Source organism: Mauremys reevesii, linkage group 22 (assembly GCF_016161935.1).
Source record: "Mauremys reevesii isolate NIE-2019 linkage group 22, ASM1616193v1, whole genome shotgun sequence".
NCBI lineage: Eukaryota > Metazoa > Chordata > Testudines > Geoemydidae > Mauremys > Mauremys reevesii.
The window spans coordinates 8,010,395-8,024,643 of NC_052644.1; the positions used below are offsets into that span (position 1 = coordinate 8,010,395).

General features: G+C 45.6%; 1 protein-coding gene across 4 annotated transcripts in view; it reads right to left on the reverse strand.

Moving 5' to 3' along the window:
- The window catches only part of LOC120388091 (deleted in malignant brain tumors 1 protein-like), a 55,774-nt gene that overhangs the window by 33,931 nt on the left and 7,594 nt on the right, over window positions 1-14,249 (reverse strand). For all 4 annotated transcript variants that reach the window (XM_039509665.1, XM_039509666.1, XM_039509664.1 and 1 more), the window contains exons 2-3: window positions 4,963-4,989; window positions 3,224-3,553 (exon numbers count right to left, since the gene is read on the reverse strand). In XM_039509665.1, the coding sequence (XP_039365599.1) occupies window positions 3,224-3,553; window positions 4,963-4,989 (357 nt within the window). The remainder of the gene's footprint in view (window positions 1-3,223; window positions 3,554-4,962; window positions 4,990-14,249) is intronic.

Below are 14,249 nucleotides of genomic sequence, written 5' to 3' on the forward strand. Positions count from 1 at the left end.
GCAACTCTGGGATAGAGAGACTGCCATGCTGATGGGTTTTCAGAAGCCCTAACTTGTATTTGCCCATTTACAACCTGGGACACAGATCCTGGGCTAGGCTTAATGGGCCCCTGACTGGACTGGCCAGAGGCACTGCTGCAATGCAGAAACGTGGCTGAGCCTGATCTTCTCAGTGTGCCTGTGGGGCAGCAATACAGACAGTCACACGTGGTGGAGCAGAGCCCCGTTAGAAGTCTGGACCTTGAGGATGCACAGTCAGATGGCTGAACAAGCTAGAGGTGAGCAAGGTGGGAATGAGCTCTCCCCTGACAGCTAGTGATGAGCTGGGGCTGGGGAGGAGCAAAGGCTTCTGGACCAGACTGTGTTTACATGAACACACCCACTCTGCCTAGGTATCCAGCAGACAGAGCTGTGTTGGCTGGTGCTGGGTTACAAATCGCTGTAGTACTTGCATGCAGGGCAGTGAAATGTTGTCGTCCTGATTGTCTGAGTAAAGGGCAGCAGAACTGTGCTTAGCCTGCCCGGACTGAGGGGGTCACCCACAGCTGAACTGAACTCACTAACCAGGGGGCTCAGACACCAGACTCCTATCAAGAGTGAGAGGGGGTGGAGATGGGTGTTCCTGCTGAGGGGTGTGGGCTCTGTGTAAGAGGTCTAGGCATGGTTTAATCTGCCCTCACCACTCTTCAAAGATAGAGTTAATGAAGGCTCCATTAGGAGGTTTTTTGGTTCCAGTGATCACTAGAGTTGAAATCACCTGCTGTGAGACAGTGTTTCTGCCCAGTCAGCTTCAGCACTGAGGGTTCCCCACTAGGAGCTGACAGTCACTGAGAGCTGGGTGGAGCCTCAAGAGAGCGACCTGCAGCGGTCACAGCGGAGAGGCCGGGGGCAGCAGAAGGTGAGGGTGAGCAGGGTGGTGAGTGGCTGGCAGGGCAGCTGCCACCAGAGCAAGCACCCAGACAGCAGATCATCCAGGCGCTCTCCTCCCCGCCCCCATGGTGGGAGCTGAACTCACACAGGTGCACCTCTGAACTCTGAGTCTTCGCTAACCAAGGACAACCACTGTGAGTGGGGTGCGGTGGACGGAGAAGGGAGGGCACCTTAAAGGAATTTTTGGTTGCTGGACTCTAGAACCTGAGGCAAAAGACACTGCCCAACATACTCTCGGGTAGGTGTTTTGCTCATGGTTTTATGTTTATAAATCCTGTTTGTTGCGTTTTCCCAAGTTAATGCTGGGAGGCTTCCATCCTTTTATTAAAAAGTTTCTTTTCTGCACTGAGACTCTGTGCTTGCAAGAGGGGAAGCTTTGCCTTGTAGAAGCACCCAGAGGATGGTGTGTAATTGTCCCTGGTTACTGGGTGGATGCTCAAGTCGGATCTGTGTTATATTGCTGGAAAGCTATTGATGCCAGCCCTGGTCACGTCTGATGCCACTGGCAATAGGGTTACATAGATATCGACTTGTGATATACACAAAAGAAGAAGACTCCCCCCACTGACATGCAGCCACTTCTGGGGAAGGACAGGGCAGCTGAGAAACAGGACAGGGAATATGTAGGGTGTGTAGGGCACGAAGTGAGGAAGAATTGCATCTCCTGTGTCCAGCTCTTGGGGAAGTTACAACTTCAGGACTAATTCCCTGAAATACAAATCCACCGGAACACAGCGATTAGGAACCGGAATCTTGAGAAACTGCCCCTGGATTTTTAGTCTGAGTGAGCGGCTGCAGGCTCCATTGACACCAAATCCAACCAGTAGAAGCTGCAGTTCCCCAGGTTCCCATTGTGCCATAGAGGAATCTGGCCCAGAGATAAGTCGACACCAACTGGCAGAGGGCACAGGGATGCCTAGAGTGATACGGGGATCCCCTGAGTGAGATATATGCACAATAGCTCACCAAAGGTGGCATGTGAGCTCTCTACCAAGAGCCAGCAGCCCGTTGGTCGACCTAACGGGGGCAAGATATTTCTATGGGACATAGTTGAAGAGAGATGTAAAGTGTAGAATATGAGGCTCCATAAGTGTTGAAGTGAAGCTTGTCACCTGCGCCATGGCAATCCCTTCGGCTGAGCCAATCAGCACATAGAACAAAGCACAGACAGGCTGGAGACAGGCTGTATTCACTGTCTTGGCCCTGTGTGGACCTGAGAATTTACAAAGACAAAGGACCCTCAGCACAAGTCTCTGAAGAGAGACCTCCTCTGGGAAGAGATAATGGTCTGTACCCACAAGGAAAGAGGAGAGGGGACAAGAGCTCCCTTTCACCCAGGAGGCGGTTGACAGCGTTTGTCTCAGGAACAGGAGATCACAGCCAAGCCTGGAGTAAAACCCTAGAAGGACTGTGGGGTGAGCGTTGCTCTACCAGACAGAAAAGTATCTCGTTCAATGAGTCCAGGCTCTAGTCAGCGTGGTATGATTTTATTGGCCATGGAACCATTTCTTTCCAACCCTTCTCCTTGCTACCCCTCGAATCTCTACACTCTGTGAAATCACTTGTCCTTGGTGTGACTATGAAGGGATCTAGAGCTGTGTGTTGATTGGGGCAGAGATGAGAGGTGGAGCTGGTCACCTTGGGACCCTGTTCCTTTGGGAGCAGCAGATCTGTGACTGCTGTGAATGCCCAGCGGGACACGGACTGGGTGCTGCAGGGGGACGCTCGGAGGCCTGAGGGGTGAAGTGTGCCTATGCCAACCTGGAGAGAGGTCACTCCCCACCCCACAAGGCCTAGAGGACACGGCTTGTGTGGCCTGTGGCCGAAGGAGTCAGGGATATGCCCTCCAGCGGGCGTGGAGAAGACTTCCTCATGCTAGGGGTCCATGGCACCTCACTAATATAATATATGGAGATATACTCATCTCATAGAATTGGAAGGGACCCTGAAAAGTCATTGAGTTTAGCCCCTTGCCTTCACTAGCAGGACCAAGTACTGATTTTTTGCCCCAGATCCCTAAGTGGCCCCCTCAAGGATTAAAGTCACAACCCTGGGTTTAGCAGGCCAACACTCAAACCACTGAGCTATCGCTCCCACTAGGGCATTAGGGGCCAGCACAACTGCAAATGGAGAGCGCCCCCTACTGACACCTCCCTACTGGCAGTACAGGCCCTTAGCACCGTGCTGGGGCACTGGGGTCAGCGCTGACTCAGACCGGAGAGCTGGGTCTGTGCTGAAACCTTCCCAGCCTGATCCCTGCACCACCCACAGTCACGTGATGGATGCAAGTTACCTGAGCACACAACTCCGGCATCTTCTTTGTGGGTACAGTCATTCTGTCCCCAAGGCCGAATCTCACAATTGGTGAGGGCAGCTTCTGTCCCTGCGCAGTTGACCTCATCCAGCCAGACACGGTCTGACCCTCGCCCAAATCGAGCCCCTCGTGGGGCTGATAACGCCGTCCCACAGTCCAACTGCTTGCATACGACTGTGGCATCCTTTATGTCCCAGCCGTCATCACACACGGTTCCCCACTGCTGGTTGTGAAGCACCTCGACTCTCCCAGCGCAGCGACTTGGGCTGTTCACCAGTCGGAGCTGAGTTAGTTCTGGGATGGCTGAGTCTGCAAACACCCGAAGGGAATAAACACTCAGCGATGGGCTAGAGGAAAGGAATATGGGGCTTTTCCCCTATTATTTACTCTGGCTTCCATTCAGTCCCTGTGTGGCAGACTAGCTGGCTCAGGGGGGCTGAGACTAGGACACTGGTGGGTTCATCTCTGGAGTTACCAGTTCTGATCCAGCCCCAGGCATGGGGGAATGGCTGACTCATGGGATGGAGAATGGGACACAGGGTCTTTCCCCCCCAAGGGACTCTGGCTGCAGTACAGTCTGTGTGAGGGGGATGAGCTGATGCAGTACGTCGTTAGGGAAAGGAGACCTGGGGCTTTTCCCCAGAGGGCACCGGTTCCTGTTTGTCCCCAGCTGAGGGAGGGGTAGTGGCTGGCGTGGGGGGAACAGGCACTTGGCTTTCACGTCTGGGGCCCTGGGTCCAAGCTGGTAGTGAGTGGAAGTCACAGCCACTGCAGCTCTCTGATGCCCAAAATGTGAAATGAGCTGCTGGGGTTAATTCCCCTCCATGACAGGACAGGTGTGTGCAGGCCAGGCCAGCCCTCAGTCTGAGCGGCTCCCAGCCAAGGGGCAAATAGGAAAAACTGGTCAGGAGACTGAACTGCCCTTTGCCCCTGCCTGGGCTCCCTCCCCGTCTGCACCCCAATGACCCTGTCTGACCAGAGCCAACAGCAGCAGCCTCGTGGGGCTGTAGTTCTGCTCCCCCAAAGCCTCCATTGGCCCTGACTGGGGCTGACTCGGCTCCTCTACATTCCACACACAGACAGGGCCGGCCCCCTGCTGAACTAAGCACCCTCCTGTGGTGAAGGCACCTCAGCAGCACAGCTCCTGGTACCCCATCCCCACAGGCCCCAGCTAGCATCACAGCCCCCCAGTGTCAGTACACAGCATCTCCCCTTCCCCTTTGCAGGGGTGGGGCCACTCACCAGCCACAGCCAGAGCTGAGCTGAAACAAAAGGCAAAAATATCTGTTGGGGCAAATCATACCCCAGGGTAAATCTGGGTTCACCCAGACTGATGCAGCTCAGCCAAGAGCTGTCAGAGCCCAAATTTCAATCGGCCTTACAGGGCAAGGGTGAGCCCTTGAAATTCTGAATGGCTCGGGCATTTCCACAGGTATCCAACAGCCAGGATGTCCTGCGCTCTTCTCACTCTGCCAGACAGCCGACCTTGTTAACAATTCACTGGTGGAGAAACTGAGGAGATGATGGGCTGAGACCATGGGGTGAGTCTGGTGAAAGCAGGATTTGAACCCAAGTCTCCAGTCCTACACTTGAACAACTAGATTAAATAACCTTAACTCTGCCCTTCCTCACCCCAATTTATGAGATAGCTGCTCACTGCAGCATGCACCCCACACATATGGACAGACTCTGCACCCTCTGCCTATGTTTGTATTTACCTGCCATGGAGAATCCTGTCATGGAAGCTGAAAGAAAGCAAAGAAATGAGGTAAGTCTCTGTATCCATGTCTGGTCACCTTGGGGATCTCCAAACACTGGCTGATGTAAGCAGTGACCTGAGTGAGCTCTCCCCTCACATCTCTTGATGCACTGAGAGAAAAGACTCAGCTGCATGTTGTATTTCAGTGACCTATCTACTGCCTCTCAGGGAGGTGGATTGACCCTCCTGCCCGTTCTGTCGGCATTGGTAGCATCTACACAGAAGTGCTACAGCTGCAGAGCTGCCACCGTGCCACTGTAATGTTTCCAGTGCAGAAGAGCCTTAAGGAGCCGGCAAAAGACAAGACCTAGTGAGCAACATCAGAACCAGTGACACTGCACCAGCCCTTCCAAACCGAGCCACCTGCTTTCACACTGCCTGCACCTCTGAAGGACCCCCACACCCTGCTCCCCTCAGGCCTGGCTTCCCTCCGACCTGGAGTGTGACAGCCACACACGCTGTGTAATGGAGTGCTAAACTGCATTATACTGCTCAGCCACTAGGTGGTGATGTATGTAAAATACCTTTTTTAAAGCTAACCTCAGCCATATCTGGCAGAGCATTAAAGGATCGTGGTATGTAAAAGCAAAGTCTGTGACCAGTCCATGTCTGGTACAGAAGAACACGACAGTGTCTGGAGTAAACTAAGAACAGAAATAGAACAAAGCTACAAACGTTGCAGGATCTCGTCACCAGGCCACTCTTCAGTGCCCCAGAGAACTTCTGCTTTCACAAACTTCACCATGGACACACTGGAAACACGATTTCACAAGATTTCACATTGCTGCCAAGCTGCACAAAGAAACTGGAGAGATGCGGGTATCTTCTTTAGTGTCGGCTACGGGAAGCTGGCAGAGCATATCTTTAAATCCTTTCATGTTACTGAAGACAGCCACAAAGGTGACTATGAAAGGGCTCTGGCTATGTTTGATGCATACTTTATATCTCAGAGAAACGCGGCTTATGGAAAAGCTTGTTTTCACGGGACAACTCAAGACCCAGGGGAAAGTTTTGAATGTTTTATAAGAGCTCCTCATAGATAGGCTGAAAACTGTGATTTTGGGAATGCAAAGTTTGAAAATATCACAAACAAGCTGGTTACTGGGTTAACAGATAAAATCCTTTCACAGCAGCTACAACTGAAGAGAGATTTAACTCTAGCCCCAGCTATTCAAATAGCAAACCAGTCTGAATTAGTCAAACAACAGAACCAAAGGCAGGAGCAACTTGAAAAACATGAAACTAGCTTAGGCAATGTCTACACTAGCACTTGCTGCAGTATAACTTATGTCTCTCAGGGGTCTGAAAAAGCCACCCCCGAGCGATGTTACACTGACCTAGGCACCAGTGTGGACGGTGCTATGTGGGCAGAAGAAGCTCTTCCACAAACAGCTACCGCTGCTCACGGGGCTGGAGTAGTTAAGCCGACTGGAGAGCTCTCCTGTCAGCTCAGAGTGGTTACATTAGAGAGCTTACAGCAGCACCACTGCATCGCTGCAGCTCCACCGCTATAAACTCTCTAGTGTAGCTGTAGTCTTAGCCCTGGTCTACACTACAGAGTTAGGTCGAAATTAGCCACGTTAAGTCGATTTTATAATGAATACGTCTACACAAGCAACCCCGTTCCATCAACCTAAAAGGTTAGAATCATAAATTATTAGGGTTAGAAGGGACCTCAGGAGATCATCTAGTCCAGCCCCCTGCTCACAGCAGGACCAATCCCCAAATGGCCCCCTCAAGGATTGAACTCACAGCCCTGGGTTTAGCAAGCCAATGCTCAAACCACTGAGCTATCCCTCCCCCCATTGGTTCTTAAAATCGACTTCTGTATGCTTCCCCAGTGAGGGGAGTGGCGCTAAAATCGACCTTGCTGGGTCAAATCGACATTATTGGCCTCCGGGAGTATCCCAGAGTGCTCCAATGTGACCTCTCGGGACAGCACTTTTTCAATTCCAATGCTCTAGCCATGTACACAGGAAAAGCCCCAGGAACTTTTGAATTTCATTTCCTGTTTGGTCAGCGTGATGAGCTCAGCAGCACAGGTGATCATGCAGTCCCCCCGGAATGGCAAATGAGCTCCAGCATGGAGCAAATGGGAGACACTGGATCTGATTGCTGTATGGGGAGAAGAATCTGTGCAGGCAGAACTTTGATCATAAAGAAGAAATTCTAATATATGCCAAAATCACACAGGGTATGATGGAGAGAGGCTACAACAGGGACACACAGCAGTTCTGCATGAAAGTCAAGGAGCTCAGGCAAGCCTACCAAAATACAGAGGAGGCAAACAGTCACTCTGGGTCAGAGCCCCATACACACATTTTCTATGATCAACTGCATGGTATTCTAGGGGGGGACCCTACCACTACCCCACTCTGACCGTGAACACCTGCAAGGGGGAGGTCTCACACAACACGGAGGAGGATTTTGTGGAGGAGGAAGAGAATGCACAACAGGCAAGCAGTGAATCCATTCTCCTCAGCAGCCAGGACCTTTTCATCGCCCTGGAGCCAATACCCTCCCAAGGCGGGATCCCCAACTCTGAAGGCAGAGAAGGCACCTCTGGTGAGTGCACGTTTGCAACTATAGTACAGGGGTTAAAAGCAATAGTGTTTGATGTTTGATTTTCCCTGAAGACTTGGGATGCATTTGTGGCCAGTACAGCTACTGGAAAAGTCTGTTAACGTGTCTGGGGATGGAGTGGGAATCTTCCAGGGACATCTCCATGAAGCTGTCCTGGAGGTACTCTGAAAGCCTTTGCAGAAGGTTTCTGGGGAGGACTGCCTTATTTCATCCTCCACGGTAGGACACTTTACTACACCAAACTAGTAGCAAGTAGTCTGGAATCACTGCAGCACAAAGCATGGCAGCGAATGGTCCTGAGTTTTGGTTGCATTAGTAGTATACAACTCAATAGTATTCATCACCATGCACTATTGACGGGTTTCCATGCTCCATTTAAGGCTTATGTCCCGCCTTCCCACTCCGTTTCCGTTGGCACCAAAGCTTGGCACCATCAGCCATTTTGAAAAAAAAAATTATGTGTGTTTGAATAGGGGAAGTATTGTGTGTGTTTGTGTTTGCTTACATTTAGAAAAAAAAAGGTTTAAAGAATAGAATGAGAGCCTTTCAAAGATGAAAAAAGAAAGTTTGGGTAAGATTTAGTGGAAAAAGGAAGGAAAAGTCATTTGGGGAGGTTGAGTAAGGAGAGAGGATGGTAAAGATCTAGTTTGGCAGGTTATTAAAGAATAGAAAGAGATATTTGTTTTAAAGGGCTAGTTTAAAAGAAGAAAAGAGAGATGATGGTAAAAGCCTAGTTTGGTATGCTATTAAAGAATAGAACATTTTGAGATAAATGTAAAAGGTGTATTAACTATCAGGCTCGGTTAAGAAAAAAGCTTTTAAAAATATAAAAAACTAGGTTTAAAAAAGAAATGAACTAAGGCAGAGCCTGTTTAGTAAGCACATGGCCAAAAACTATAAAGGGAGGCTAAGAAAAACATATTTAAACTATTAAATACCAGGGTAGGCTAAGAAAAGAACATTTAAAAATATTGAAAATTAGGTTTAAAAAGGGAATTTACTAAAGGAAAGCACATGGTCAAAACTATAAAGAGGGGCTATAAAGAGGGAGGCTGCAGGATACTCGTAGCCAATAGTTTAGGGCTGCCATCGCTTTCCTTCCCTAAGTAAGGAGGAGCTTCTATTTAAATGGGTCTGATGATTAAAGATGGCTGCACCTAGAAGGCCCTGGCCAACACCAACAGTCAAGCTTCTCATGAAGAGACATTATACGGTCGCTGCTATGGGACCTGAAGAAACAAACATGCCATTGTGGCAAACAGTGTTTGAGATGGGTCATAGGAGCGGGGAGACAGGGATAGCTAACGCTGCCTGTACCCACAAGAACGACGTGGTGGAGAAACATAAGGCCAGACCGCTGGGCCATCATTTGTTTGAGACTCCGGATCCCAGCCAGGAGAAGCCAAACGAATCAAACAAAAGTCTGTACGGAGATGAGGCACAGGTACGTTGTGTGTAAGAACGTTCAAGGGCTGGTTTGGCAGGGACCGATGCTCGGCTGGCTAGAGCCTTTTGGATCAAGCCTGCACAGAGACATATTTCATTTGCTGTTGTTTGTTGTTTTTAAAAGCTGCATGCAGAAGGGGTCTCTTGATACATGGCATAAAAGGTTTTAAAATCATGTTATGAAAAAGTACAAAGATGCCTTACACGTATTTCTTACTGTAAATATTTTAGCAGCTGAGCGATGGTTCTTCAGAGGACTTGGAGGTTCTGGACAATGACAGCTCCGAAGGGCCAAGTAGATTGGGCCTGATCTGTTTTTGCCAGACCCAAAACCAGATGTTCCACAGAATGCCGAAACAGCGGGGGATGCTTATTCTATAGGCCTGTACTATCTAAAGTTGAGGGAGAAATTTGGTAATAAGCCTGTGCGAGTTCATAACTGTAAAACCGTGATGCGTGTAATTGTGTGAGCGGTTGTGCACGGAATCATCAAGCACTGCCTGAGAGAAACAAAATGAGGATTGTCCTGGGTGCGCCAAAGATGCCCCCGGTCAGAGGCATTATGCCTGCGTGTACTGGTCTTTAGATGATGTCAACTGTAAAATTAAAGAAATTAGCGGTAGTTTGTGTATGGAGAGTGTGTTAAATATCATCATCACACTGGGATACACGCTGCAATGCCTCTGTTTAACCCAGGAACATTTAGCTCTAGGGGCAGAATTGGTGGACAAAGTGACAGAGGCCGAGGACCCAAATAGCGTTTTAGATGAAATGATCAAACCGACAGATAAATGTTTAATGCAAAATGTTGAATGCCTTCTTCCTTCAGCGTGTTTTGGGAACAAAACAGGGTGTGTTGTAAAATAAAATGTCAGTTGAAAATAACTGTGTGAAGCGTGTTTTTATGGAGTTCAAGGAGTGTGGGGTTTGTCAAAAGGGTGGTAGGTTGCCCCCGTAGTATATGCGTAGTTAGGTTACAGTTTGTCAACAACAACAAGAGGTATGTGATAGGCCTGTTCCTCTAACACAGGCCCATCCACCTCACCCAGCCCTGGCGCTTGCGCATGAGGGTTATAGGCTCCCTATGAAATCTTGCAAAGCAGCCCCAGAACCCTTCTTAAATCATACCATCTTCCACTTTGGCTGTACCTTTTCATTTTCCACCCCAGGCCCTCTGCATTAGGACTTAATCGTGGCCCCTCTGATTTCAACAATGTCTCAGGTCTCTCATCTACTGTTTCATATTATTTAATGCTGTACATCATCTAGGGTTACAGTTTGCATAAAAGTGTTTTACAAAAATATATTCTCTAGGGGCTTAGACAAGATAACCATCAACAAAATTGTAATCGTTGCTTTGCAGGCATTGCTACAAAGTATCTTTAAGCTTGTTTTTGTTAATATTTCTGATAGGCCGTAGGGTGGGGGAGATAATACCTCATAAAGTGGAAAAGTGCTTCCGAATGACAAACGCTCGCCCATGCTAAAGCATAACAACTAACACAGAATGGCTGCCTACAAAACGGTTTCACTAAAAGAGTCATTAACATGCCCCCTAAAACTCAGAACAGCTCCCTTACCCGCATGGTCTGATCTCTGGGGCTTTTTTAAAAATTTGTTTGTCCATGGTTTAGATTTTAAAAAACAATAAAAAGAAGAAAAAAAACGGGGGGAGGGGGGAGAGGAGGGTGTTCTTCAGATAGGCTATCTCTAAGCTTCATGCAGTCACAAAGCGACGTTTTTTGTCATTTACAATCAGTAAATGGAATAAACTACTTGTTATAACTTTCACAAAGTATCTTTCAATGCAGTCTCACCATTTGTTAAAACTTTAACAGTGTTTAAAAAGTTAGGAAAGAAGACTGTGTAAAAAAACAAACTGAAGGAGTCACCCCGAGAGCCTTGCTAAGGCAGACTATAGTACATGGATCACTGGCTAGCCTATTTAATAGAGCTCCAGCCTGCATTGTATTAGTTTCATAAAATCTATGGACCCAAAACAAACACAGGAGCTTGTACCCTGTGTCTCAGCACACGGGTTACAAACATTTTAAAACAAAGACGTTCTAATAATGCAACAGAAAAATTCATACTTAAATCTAAAAGTCCTAAGAAAATGAAAGCTTAATATAACTTTTGCAGGGATATGTTAAAAAGTGGGGAGGAAAATAAACTTCTCTCTAATCCACTGGATTACAGAATAAGGGGCATATAAACTAGCTGTTATTAAGGTTTTTTCACTCTGGGGTGTTTTCTGCATCTCTTTTTTTTTTAATTGAAACACACATGTAAAAATGTTAAATAAAGAGCTCTGTCTTCATATAGGGTTGTCTGTTAAAGTGTTTATTCCTTTACAAAACTTAATATAACTTTCACTTGTATTTGTTAAAATGCAGGCAAAGAAGCAGCCTTCTTATCTCTGATCCACTGGCTTACAGGGGGTGTTTTTGCTAATAGCGGCTTTGCTGCAAAAGCCTGCTGTTGCATACTGTCCTTATTAAAAAATTACCAGTGCTAGTCTAAAACATAGGGGGAACACTTTTTTTATCACTGTACATTACTTTTATAAACAGGATTTCTGTGTTTTTAACCCTGGGTTGCTTCTGCAGACTCACATTTTATTGAAACACCTATGCCAAAGGATTGTGTCTTCAGATAGCCTTGTTCTTCAAAATGGTCTTCTTTTCGAATCCACTACCTTCAAAAGGCTGTTTCAAGTTGTTCTCACTAAAAACCTTGGGAAAAAAACTTTTTCTTAGTAAGGGTTTGTGGGTTTAGACCTGGGGTGCTTTTGCATGCTTTTTTTATTGAAACACATGCAAAAGGGATGTGTCTTCAAATAGATTTGTCTTTTCAGGTAATTATAAAGCAGAACTTTATTCCTTTGCAAAACTTTCACCTCTATTTGTTAACAAATTACTTTTATAAACTAACTGGCTGTGGTTTTAACCCTGAGGTAATTTCTTTTTTTATTTTACCTTGTGAATAAGATTAGTTACAAAGCAGTGTCTTCTTCACATAACAAAAGAAAATGTTTATTTCAACAAGTATTTGGTATAATTTTGTTTTAAAAGCAGGCCTAGGGTTTTCTTGTTATGTTCTGGCCTTCTTATCTCTGATCCACTGACTCACAGATTTTGTTTTTGTTGAAAAAGCATGCTGCTTCAAAATGTTCTTACTAAAAAAAGGACCAATGTTAGTCTAAAGCATAGGAGGAAACTTTTTTTATCACTATTCATTACTTTTATAGACAGGTTCTCGGTGTTTTTAACCCTGGGATGTTTCTGCATACTATTTATTTATTGAAACACATATGCAAAAAGGGGCTAAATGAAAAATTGTATCTTCAGATAGCCTTGTTTTTCAAAGGGGTCTTCTTTTCTAATCCACTACCTTCCAAAGGCTGTTTCAAGTTGTTCCCACTAAAAATCTTGGGGAAAACCATTTTCTTAGTAAGGATTTGTGGGTTTAGACCTGGGGTGCTTTTGCATGCTTTTTTTTAATTGAAACACATGCAAAAGGGATGTGTCTTCAGATAGGTTTGTCTTTTCAAGTAATTATAAAGCAGAGCTTTATTCCTTTGCAAAACTTAATGTAACTTTTACTTGTGTTTGTTAAAAAGCAGGTGAAGAAGCAAACTCCTTCTCTGTAATCCACTGACTCTGTTTTGCTAACAGGAGCTTTGCTGCAGCTTCACATTGTTTTTACTAAAAAAAAAACCCACGTTAGTCTAAAACCTAGGGGAAAACTTTTTAAATTTGTTTGTTACTAAAAGCTTATGGTTTTAACTTTTATGAAAACCCCTATGTAAAATGGGCTACATGGTGGGAAAAAAGGCTGGGGGTCTGTTTTTTTTAGATAAGAATAAAACAGCTAAAAGGGAGGGGAAGAAAGGATGGGGAGGGAGGAGAGAAGGGAATTGGCTCTTGTTTAAAATCTTGGGACTATAGGATTGGTTCAGGAAAACGAATTCTATCACGCTGCTGTAGAAAAAACTCTGATTGAGCCAATCCAAAGGCAGTGATAAGTCTGAGAGGGTCTAAAACTGGAAAGTTGCCTCATTCTACAAAAAAACTGGAAAGGTAAAAAGTCTCTCTGTCTCTGATTCAACCATGTGCTCTCTATCTTTGCCCTTTGCAAAGGGGGCTTTCTTTTCCCTTTTCTTGCCTGGTTCTTTTTTCTTAACCTACACTGGTATTTAAATGCTTTTCTATTCACTTTTTTACCATGTCCTTACTAAACAGACTCTGCCTTTGTAAATTTCCTTTTTTGGCCATGTGTGTTTTTCTTAAACCTAGTTTTTAATATTATTTAATGTTTTTAAATGCTCTTGTCTTCACCTAGCCTGATAGTTAATAGTTTAAATGAATTCTTCGTAGCTACCCTTTATAGTTTTTACCATGTGCTTACTGAACAGGCTTTGCCTTAGTAAATTTATTTTTTAAACCTAGTTTTCAATATTTTTAAATCTCTTTTCTTAGCCTACCCTGGTATTTAATAAATATGTTTTTCTTAGCCTCCCTTTATAGTTTTTGGCCATGTGCTTACTAAACAGGCTCTGCCTTAGTAAATTTCTTTTTTAAACCTAGTTTTTAATATTTTAAAGCTTTTTTCTTAACCGAGCCTGATGGTTAATACACCTTTTACATTTATCTCAAAATTTTCTATTCTTTAATAGCATACCAAACTAGGCCTTTACCATCATCTCTCTTTTCTTCTTTCAAACTAGCCCTTTAAAAACAAATATCTTTTTCTATTCTTTAATAATCTGCCAAACTAGACCTTTACCATCCTCTCTTACTCAACCTCCCCAAATAACCTTTCTTTCCCTTACCCAAACTTTCTTTTTTCATCTTTAAAAGGCTCTCATTCTATTCTTTAAACCTTTTTCTCTAAATGTAAGCAAGCACAAACACGCACAACACTTCCCCTATTCAAGCACATACAATTTTTTTTTCAAAATGGCTGATGGCGCCAAGCTTTGGTGCCAACGGAAACGGAGTGGGAAGGCGGGACATAAGCCTTAAATGGGGCATGGAAACCTGTCAAAAATGCATAGTGATGAATACTATCGAGCCATATACTACTCACATTTAAGAAACATTTAGTCTATATCTTTCTGTGCTAGCCTCAGGAGAGTGATATCATTCATGGTCACCTGGTTGAAATAGGGGATTTTCTGTAAGGGAACAGTAAAAGGACCCCGTTCATGCTGGG